Genomic DNA, 11,065 nt, shown 5'->3' with positions numbered 1-11,065 from the left:
TAAAAGAGGACGAATGACGTGACCTGATAAATTTTATAACCGAGCACTTTAAAGATTTTAACTAAGCTTATGATATAATGTGTTTTCTGGACTCTGTCCATCCTAATTTGGTCTTTCTTTTGAGGTCAATGAAGCGGGTCAAGAGGTTAAAGCACTAGTTATGTCAAGGCTAGTGCAAAATCGTGGTTATCCAAATGATTATTACAATCATAATGAGCGATTTATAAATATTATTATTGTTGTTGTTATACCATTTTCTAAATTTTTGAAACCGTAATCAGTTTATATTATCTGTTGTATAACAAAATCCTACCTTATAATTTATTATGTGTAAAGTTTTAATTTATATTCTTCGTCGTATAACATGGAAGGATTATAAAACGGTTTCCATGTTATTTTTTAATAATTTAAAAATAATGTTTAAGATTGATACTAGAGCTAATTGAAAATTCTATAAAGGAACTTGTATTTAAAAATTGTCATTTTAAATTTTAATTTATACGCCCCGAAATCTAATTGCCAATTTCATTTTTGAATATATCCCTTCATTCAAACTGTGCCTTAATCCAAGATTAAGCCATTCAATATGGCTTAGTCTTGAAACAAATGTATTATTGTTAAGTATTAATGTTATTAATGTATAAACACCTTGTATACTGAAGAATATCTCGCCTCTCATATACCGAGGAATATCTCATTTCTATACTCTATAAATTGCCTTTGATATTCCTCAGTGTAGAAATTATGGAGGCAGAGTGATACTCTGAACGGAGTAACCTATAGTCGAGCGATAATATCTGGCATAAGGCATCATATATTATTTCGGATCATTTAAAATAATCCTTCAACACAATAAAACTCACTGCGCAGCACCGGCTGTACTTACCCCCGAAATTGTGACACACACCAATTACTTAAGATAGTAAAGTATCGTGTGCATAAGAACATATTAGAAAGATATATTGCTTATTAAAGAAACTTTGTACCCTTTTTAGAAATAAACCGAGATAACTCCTAAAAATTAAACACAATTTGTGTTTTAATTAAAAAAAAAACTGTAAATAGAAGAAAATGATAAAATCTTTCTTTTATGAAGATTAAAGTATACAAAATACTATTAATTTTAAATATGAAATGCACTTACGCGTTACACTTAAATGGACTTTTTTCATTTCTACGCTCCAGTGACGCTTAATTACAAATTTTAAAAAAATTTATAATTAATATCTGCATATTCCGATAAACATATTTAAATATTATAAATTCCATTCAAGGATTTTTGTTTAATATTTAGGCCAATTTCTGTATGTTCTATTGCCCGAGGTGAAGATATGCCACAATGAATTTAATTCGAAATATCTTATTTAAACATCTGTTTAATTTATAATAAAACATTTATTATTTAATAACAATTCAGTATTATAAATTATTTTACTATTTTAAAAAAATGTGTAACTTACTTTACGATTTTTAAAGATATTAATTTTTTTCGTAACTGATACTTTATTTCTTCCTTATTCATATCACACACGCTACTATACAAGGAAAATAATATGAAGTGAAATTTTGCAGAATATTTTCTCGATTCTATTCATTATTAATAATATTGCGCTCTATTACACTCCAAAAAGTAAGATTTTCTATGCTAGATGGACGATATACGATGACATAGAAAGATAAATAGCATAATAGGATTCGAATCTATGCCTATATGACATTTAATGAGGCGTATAGAAATATGTCCCCGTGAACAGAACGGATAATTGTATTTTTAAATTACTAATTACGTTTCAAAATAATCCTTATGTCCCTTTTAAAGTCTTTAGGTCCGGTTCCAATGTTGGGCCTATTATATTATTATAGTAAAGTGTTATTAATGTTTTTTTTCTAGTAAGCCTACCAGTCTAGTTTATTAATATGTTGATTCCTAGATAATATCTGCATGGAGTTTTCGAGCATGGGAATTTCCCACAACTCTTTTTTATTACTTATCTTAACTGAGATTGTATAGAAGAAAATAAGTAAAGAAATTAGGAATTTTAAAGGTATTTTTGTAAAACAATTTTTGCTAGATAATACAAGAGCATGGGAGGATTTAATTTAATGAAGAATATAAAAAGAATGAAGAGTTTGTCGTGCAGCAGTGCATCGTCCTTTGAAAATTTTCAATTCTCTGTTATCTATGCACACGACAGGAGAATCTTTAAACTATTTACGGCACACCACATGTCATTGATCTTTCTGGTTTGTTTTGTGGTTGTATAACTGGTCCTCGTCTACGAGAGGTCAGTTTTGCTGTTTTGATAAACGTAACGAGATAATGTGATTGGCAATAATTAGTTTAGATAGGCTATTTTAATAGTAACTGTACTTCACACGGGCATATAGTATACTGTACTGTCCACGTGAGTACATGGGCATTACATTACAAAATATACCCATGATAATAACATTGACTGTACCTGTACTTTCGTATTCCAATCAAAATTGGCATATGATGCTGCAAATAAAGCTCCGATTGTGATAACACTAATAAAGCTATTTTCAAACTGAATCTATCAGAATAATATAGAATTAAATATATTTCTTTATAAGGAATCGAGTAAATGGTATTGGCTATTAGAAATGACTAATATTGCACAATGAAACATTGTTATGTCATTATGCGGGTTAGATTTTATAAGAAAAAGTTTTTTTTAAATCTTGGTACCAATTTCTACATCCCTAAGGCCGATTCTTCTTCCATTAAAGAACATATTGAGGGTAAAACACTTCCCAGTTGGCGATTCTCCTAAAATGGATAAGAAGGAGTCGGACAAGTCGATTTTTTGTAGTAAGCAAGTGTGACCTGTTATTACCGATGCCTGAGGTCAGAAAGAGACCTAATCCGTTAGGCCGACGAGAGTTAGCTACTGTACAAGTTTCACGATCGGGAAGTGATGAGTACGACCTAATGCCGTTGGGAACTATATTTCGATGTTCATAACTTCCTTTTTTTGTAGTCTGTCGCCTTTCAACTGTCTGACCGACATAAATGGCAGTGACCCGCGCATCAAATGTACTTGCATTAGTTTACACTAATCTTAATACCTGTCTGTATCCGCTAAGAGTTAGTCTATCCAAGAGTTTTGCTTCCATGTTATCCTCCCTTCATTTTTCATTAGTCTGAGCTGGCTTTATCTGTAATCTATAGTCGTAACTAATTTACTTTTTTACGATCTGTTATCTTTATCTTATCTTCACCTTCTCGAGTTGCCAATACGCTCTTTATCGTGTAAGAAAAAAATAGAATGATATAAAATATTAAAAAAATCATCCTGGGGACACAAACTGTGACTTATCCGCCATCTTTGCATATCTAATAACTTTATAGCCTATATTTTTTTCACCAAATAAATTATTTAGTATTCAAAAAATTTTTTGAGGACAATAAAAATCAAAAGAGGCCAATTCTTCAGACGATTGCATCTGAATTGCTCGGGGCCACGGTCAGTTTAAGGACATAGAAAATCTATTGTGTATTTCGGTAATCGGCCTACTTTCTACAATTCGGTATCTGTAGACGACGACTCCAATTTTTGATGATTCATCTTCTTTCTGCCTCATCAATATATCTAATTTAGGCATTTTATAATCTTTTTAAATTATCATCAACAGCTTTAATGTATTTGAAAACATTGCTATAAAACCGGTTAATAAATAATTATGTTCAATTTTCAACGGGATTTCTCAAATTCTTGTAGCTCTTATATGCATACACCATTAATTTTTAGTACAGTTGATATAGCCTATACCCTACTATGAACTTTTAATACGGCCTGTATGTATTCCTGACAGTAATGTTCTTAATTTATACTGTATTTACAATATATTATTACAGAACTTCAGTATTTAGTATCCTTGAGTATACTAATTTTATTACACTGTGTTATATTTTCCATACTTGTATTATTTTGAATACGAAAAAATACTAAACGCTAATATATATATGGCAATCGACATTACCTATTATAGTATCGATTTTTATATCGTAATGCGTAACAAAATTTAAATTACATAACTGGAAGATGAGAAAATAGTTTCTTAAATGCCTTAACTTCAACTTACTTTTTGTCACTAACCCTATTATTTCATTAATTACCAACAATCGAAGTTTAAAAAAAAGAAGGAAGAAAAAAATGACTGCCAAAGCTGACATTGTCTGCATTTCAAGTGACGGGTATGTATCAAACTCTGGAATTATCCTAATTATAGTTCACATTCTACAACCTGTTACGGCTCGTACTTATTATTTAGGAAGAGAGAAGATAGAATTGTAGCCTATCGAAATTTGTTACAAGATCATTAAAATTAAGGAAAGAAAAAATATTTAGATCATATAATCTTAGGTTATAATATATTTCGTTATTTGGGTGTGGTTTTTAACCGTTATATATGGATTCAAAAAAAATTTTTTTCTTCTCCGTTACTATATTCCCCTTCAAGGAATTAATGTTAAATGTCATTATTCATATAATGTTATTGAATGATTTCATAAACTGTAAGAAAGAAAAAATACTATATTTTTTACTTTAGTATATTATTAAGAAATATATTTATTTCGAAATATCCGTATTATTAAATTATAAATCTATCTAACTTGTTGGATTTATAACAATTTTGGCATTTCTCCAATCTAAAACATGGGGATTTAGTATTGAAGTACTGTGCGCTTTATCTTATTTACAAATTATATAATATAAAATGATTAAACTTTTATATTCTGATTTTTTTAAATTGCTTTAGATAGAGAAATAAAATAGAAGAAAAAAGAATGCATTCTCGGATTTCGAATTTATTCGGTTGGGGGTCCATGACCTTGAGGCCATCATTTGATGACGGTAGTAAGCAGATAAATAGCTAACGTTGCGGGTGGTCAATACGCCTTCTTATCAAGTGATTGGATAGTTGCTCCTACGCCCACGGTTACTGTATTTGAAACACTATTTTTAACTCGATTTTGAAAATTTTTTGACAAGGGCGGAGTTACGGGGTGCAAAGAGAGCATTGCCCGTTTGCATCGGAGGAGAAGCACTCGGGATTACACATTTTTATAGATATATAAGCAATAAATAATTAGTTATAAGTGACTTTTATCGAAAAGCTTTTAGGATCTCCCCGACCTTGCATGCCATCCAAGGAATGGACTCCGCTCAAGCAACTTTCAATAGTATTAACCTATAACTACAACACGCAATTCAAGTTTACGTGAACTTTTAATCGTTTATGTACTCTGAAAAACTTATTCATATGTAATCGAAACGATTCGATTTCTACGTGATTCCGGTATAAATTCTCTATCATCTCGCTACATGCAAATTTTTCGTGTCATGCAATGTTTCAATAACCTGTAAATTGAAACTGTATTTTTTAAAAAAAAGTCGATAAAAATTTAAATGGGTCAACAAATTTGATGTGCTGATCTGATTATGAAATGTGAAAATGTTTTTAAGGCAAATTTTCGTCCAGTTAGAACTAAGTTAACGTGGTATTTCTTTAAACAGTTATCAATTCGTATTGCCGGGGTCAGTTATATTTTGCAATGAAACTTCGGTACCGATTCATTGTTCTATTCTAGAATTACTTTCATTTTGAAATGATAATGTTATTAATTATATTATCGTTAGAATGACATTTATCATCTTTTCTTTTTTTATTAGAAAAGATCGAAACAACAACAATAAAGGAATAGATATTATTAATTCTGTACACAGTATAGCATTTTTCAATAAACCGATGTCTAATTTTTAATAAAAATTGGTAAATTATTATAGTAAATTATGTTAATTCGACAAGTAATGAAAATTAATAAGGTATTTTTAATGGAAAGATTGAATAGAACCGATGATAATCTACTTTTAATGCGCACATCGGAGAGATAAAAACGACGTTACAGTCGATATACCATAGAATCTTTTAGGAATTTTAATATAAAAAATGTCATCGGTAAATAACGACAATGTTGCTTTTCTTTTTCTTTTTTTCTTTTCTTTTAATTCTTTTCGCTTTATAGACAAACGTTTCCGCATTCTTGTTTTACAAAACAGTTCCGTTACTTTCAGAACTATTATTATAGTCTTACTCTAATCATCTGCACACCTTGTCTCGGGGCTATCTTTTCGGAAAACATTATTACTCGAGAATAAATTCGCATCCTTATAGATCCTAACATGAATGTAGTTTATTCATACTTTATTTATAACTTGCAGCGTTGCTTTAAATACCGATTATATTCTGATACAAACTAAAAGTGATGATTAATGACGTGAATTTCCTTTTTTTTTTTTTTTTCTTCTTCTTCTTCTTCTTCAACTATTGGAATCCTTTCTGATTCGGAGATACTGTAAATTCCCGTTTTAAATCTTTCCTAATACCGAATATTATCAAATAGAAAAGAAGTATTGTGTAGTAAACAACTATACTTACGGTGTTTTTTTTTTCCTTTCTTTTTTCTTAAATCCTTAAATATAACAAGTAAGTTCGATAGAGATCTGTAAACAAAAAGTAGGATTTTTTTTATAGATCTATATTATATAGTAGAGTAGCATTTTACAGTGATTTATTATTATATAAGCCTGCAAATCGTAATAATATCGTACATAAAATATATAAACACTATAAATTATTTACGGGGGTTGTTACGAATGCTGATTTTTGCAGCAAATGATGTTTTGTCCTGTTTTGTATGCTGTAGATTTGACATAAACTATGGAGAAAATTCGATTTTATAGCAATTTTTTTTAACTAAAAATAAACTTTAATTGCCAAATTCTATGCATTTTAAATAATTAGAAATCTGTAAATTAAAAATACAAAAAAAAAAAATAGTTGCAAAATTATTTTTTAAAAATTTACATATTTTAAGACGGAAGAACATAATGATGATTCTTGCCTAGAACTTTTTATATCCTAAGAAGCATCTTAATAAATTCATGAATAAAAAAAAAAAACATGTAGTCGTAGTTCTACACGCTGGAGCTTTCTACAGCTTAATTTAATATCCTAGCTTGGCTTTTTAATTGGGAAGTGTTTAATATATATTATGATGTCGTTAAAACGAAGTGGATTTAGTTTCCTTTCAGTTTTTCCTACATCCATGACGCAATAAATCACATTTGAAATCGGTTATTTCCCACAAAATAAGGATAAATCCAAAGAGTTATTTTTATTACGGGAAATTTTAATTGTATTTTAAAAATGAGAGTAATCGTAAAAACAGAATTAACACGGCAATTTCTTTTTTCTAATAGAATTTTTCTATTAGGAAAAAAAAAACACGAGATAAAAGTAATATTTAAATGTTTTATGTTTATTATTAAAATTACGTCAATGTTGTTGTGTGACGTCATTATTCTTCACATTCATTGAAGCGTGCAATATAATTAATAAAGATAGGATCTTGGATTCAGTAATATGGCGATGACGACATTTGTTACACTATTGTAATGTGAGTAACCCCGTGTTTCTCGTATAAAACAATAAGAAAATGTTTCTATTGCTGTTCGCTTGTGAAATTTGCTTCATAAATTTCCATATATTATTTTTTTTTTTTTAATGAATTTTTGAAGGAAAATACCGAGACAGATAGAAAATTGTATGACTCGACGTACTGTACACAGTGTATTTAAACAGTTGCGAACATTTAATAGAGGAAAGTTGGAAAAATTTTCCATCTGTGAATAAACGAGCCCTTTGTACGCGAGGAAGTGTGCCCTATATAAAGCTTACAAAATATATTACAGGACTACACGTTGGATTAAGTAGAAAACTGTAAACTTTATAAATGTGTATTAAGGCAGGTCGTTGAACTATAAGTTTGGGATAGGGTTTATTATCTTTTTTAACAATGAATGACACGAAAACGAGAAATCAAACGAAAGATTTTTATCGTTATTTTTTTTTTTATATATGCGTATTTTTTTGAAAAGGGGAAAAGAATGAAAGGAAAATTTTGTTCAATGAACTCAATATCGCTTTCATAAACATTGATATCATTTTATTTACATTAGATGAATATTGTTTTTTAATTTAACAAGTTAATTTAAAATCGTACCGTGTAAAATATAAGATAAATTGATAAGTTTAACTGCTAACGGAGTATATTTCGTGTAGTTCTATATATTGATTGATATACATTACAAGGGTAAAGTACAAAAAGCGGTAAATTTATACAGCATATATTCTAAACTTTGAACGTTTCGGAGATTATATCATTTTACTACTAAAAACTTTAGTATATAAACATTTTTCCGTCATCTTCTCTCAAATTCTGCTTTACTTTAAACAAATAACTTGATGGTGAAATTTGAATGAAGAAATATTAACTCATTTCTCTCTGTCCTCTTCTCTTCGAACGTAGTCGGAAGGAAGAAGAAAGGTTAATTTAGATAGATTACATTAAGATTTTAATCTCCCACTCGTTTTAAAGCGTTTAAATATTTAACATTTAAAGTTCTTCCGTATAGATACACCCGACCCACGTATAATTTATTACCTGTTTAAGGGTGTGCGGAAAAACCTTTACCTTTACAGTAAATGTCTCCATCTATTGGCAAGAAAAACCTTCCATTATTTCCGAAAGACGGTCATTCAACCTAGTCAGAAAAAGGTTTAAGGAATCTCTAATTATAATCATTTCATAACTGTATTATTATTACATCTAATGCAAGTGACGTAAAGATGACATAATTGCTATATTAGTCATAATTTGTTTGTTTGAAAATTTAATTAATCACTAAGCATAATTTAAGCGTAATCTCTTGATGAGATGTGCAATATTTTTTTCTAAAATTGAGAAATATTTAATTTCATCTTTATGTAGAAATCGTGGAAGAAAGTTAATAGCCTTTACACTAATGACATCATATTTAACACGGGGGTATTTAAGATACGCCTACCGAAAATAAACATAAACAGCACTTATTCTGAAAGATAAATAATTCGATACATTTAATCGATTTCAAGTTTTGTTATCGAGTTTTGTCGTAAAAAAGCTTGGATTTTTCCGAGATAAGCCGCAACATTCCACCGAACTACTGGCTCGGGATTGAGGATAACACCTACCGGGATAACCAATGAGATAGCGCGTAATCCGTGAGGTAGTGTGACGTCACTGGCAGGTATACAGGTGACGCGTGGACGTTAGCGTACCAGTAGAAGAGCGGAGATAAAAGTTTTCGGCGGTATTGTCATTTGTGATTGTTTTGTGGATACGTTAAGTGTTGTTGTATGTGGCAAGTAGTGTGCGACGTATGTACGACGTCGGAGTGACAAGCTAGGTCTGGCAATTAGGCCTAACCTGTATTAGAAACTCCTGTGTTACGCGTGTGATGTCATCTACCATGTCGGTAGCTTTCAACTCGTCAAATTTAAAATTTTGGAGGCAGAGATCTGTTACCATAACAGAATACGATCCGACTTTTAAAGTGATCTACTTAGGCAACGTGTTAACGCAATGGGCGAAGGGAGACGGATGTACCGACAAGCCTTTAGCTACCCTATGGAAAAACTACTGCTCCAATTCTAGGCACAATATTGCCATGAAACTGACCGTTTGTAATTCGGGACTGAAAGCGCTGACTAAAGAGCACGGGCTGACCGAATATTGGTCGAATCGCATTACTTATTGTGTGGCTCCCACACAATATCCTCGGGTTGTGTGTTGGATATACAGGCACGAAGGAAGAAAAATGAAGCAAGAATTAAGGTGTCATGCCGCTTTATGTTCTAAAGAAGACAAGGCAAGATGCATGGCGCTGCAGCTCAACCAGAAATTGAGTTCGGCACTCCAAGAATTCAGGCGCGAAAAGCTAAGTAAACAAAAGGCCAGATTATCCTTGGCTAACTATTGTCACGACGCGCCTAATTTACCTAGAAGAAAAATTTTATTAAGTACGGGTAGCGTTAATTTCCGTCCTCCTCTAGAAAGATCTAAAAGTGCTCCGAAATTGACTTCGATCGAAGAGATCGAGGAACTCGAAGACGAAGACGATCTACTCAGTGGCTCTGTTATATCGGAAGTGGAATCTTCGTCGGACATCGTCCCGGACGACGTCGACTCTCTATCAGACCATTATTACGTCACAACGGGTCGCGAGAGCGATTCCGATTCGGCCGAAGACATTCCGCATCCCAGAAGACTAAAGAAACTGAACTCTATCGACGAAAATCTATACGAAGACAATATTTCCGACGAGTCCGGATACTCGGAAGAAAAAGACTTTGTTTGTAGGATGTAACGGTCTGTATATAGCTTATCCTCTATGTAATGTCCTACTGTATTTTAGTTAATTACCTCACCGAAATGCCCGAGTAGATAGTTTCGAAATGACGTTAGGAGAGACGATTCCATTTTTTTTTTTTTTTTTCGTTAGACACGAGAAATTCGATAAGGGTGCAACTCTCCTATCGTCGGCCAGTTTTCGAGTTGCTCACTCCTCCAATATGTTGCACCGAACTAACCAAAGACTTTTTAATCAATAAAACTTGTACATAATACTGTAATTTAAAGTAGCTGTGTTGTGTCTTTAGAACCATCAACCTGTTTTATAAACTCCCCGCGGCAGATCCTGGACTAGTCTTTGCCTTCTTGTTTAGAGGCTCGTTTTAACACGCTTTGTTGTGCTGTAACGGTTTTAAAGATGGCGCTCGATTTGCTCACACAAAAGCACTTCAAATATTAGTTTCGAAAATATCAGATTAACTTCCAACCTTATGCCTATTCTGTGATAAATATTTTTCAAAGATTTAAGTATTTATTGTTAGCGAAGGAACCAATAATATTTTTGAAATAGGAGTTTACATGTAGACTTTTTTAAAAAGAAAATAAGACTAAATATAAAATTTTATAGAAGTGTAAAATAAATAAATAAATCTAAACAAATATAATATTTTTTTGATCATTCTCTTAATGTAGTTTGCCAAAAATCGGTTGACATAATTTGTCTTTAACTCGCTTTTAAATGCGAATAATCTCCCAAAACTTAAGTTTTTACCGCACTTTTTCGTGTTAGAGAGTTTATAAAAA

General features: G+C 31.2%; 1 protein-coding gene across 1 annotated transcript; it reads left to right on the top strand.

Moving 5' to 3' along the window:
* Positions 1–9,175: 9,175 nt before the first annotated feature.
* LOC136989149 (protein FAM43A-like) lies at positions 9,176–10,542 on the top strand. Its single transcript, XM_067287246.1, has one exon. The coding sequence runs from the start codon at positions 9,369–9,371 to the stop codon at positions 10,275–10,277; it is 909 nt and encodes a 302-aa protein (XP_067143347.1). The 5' UTR covers positions 9,176–9,368; the 3' UTR covers positions 10,278–10,542.
* Positions 10,543–11,065: the final 523 nt, after the last annotated feature.

The sequence above is a fragment of the Centruroides vittatus genome, unplaced genomic scaffold, assembly GCF_030686945.1.
Source record: "Centruroides vittatus isolate TY-2023 unplaced genomic scaffold, ASM3068694v2 scaffold_435, whole genome shotgun sequence".
NCBI classification, from domain to species: domain Eukaryota; kingdom Metazoa; phylum Arthropoda; class Arachnida; order Scorpiones; family Buthidae; genus Centruroides; species Centruroides vittatus.
The sequence above is the reverse complement of the archived record's forward strand: the minus strand, read 5'-3'. Positions and strand labels throughout refer to the sequence as shown.

What these genes read in the sequence shown, in the direction of transcription:
- LOC136989149 (XM_067287246.1), top strand. Translation starts at nt 9,369, where the DNA reads ATGTCATCTACCATGTCGGTAGCTTTCAACTCGTCAAATTTAAAATTT.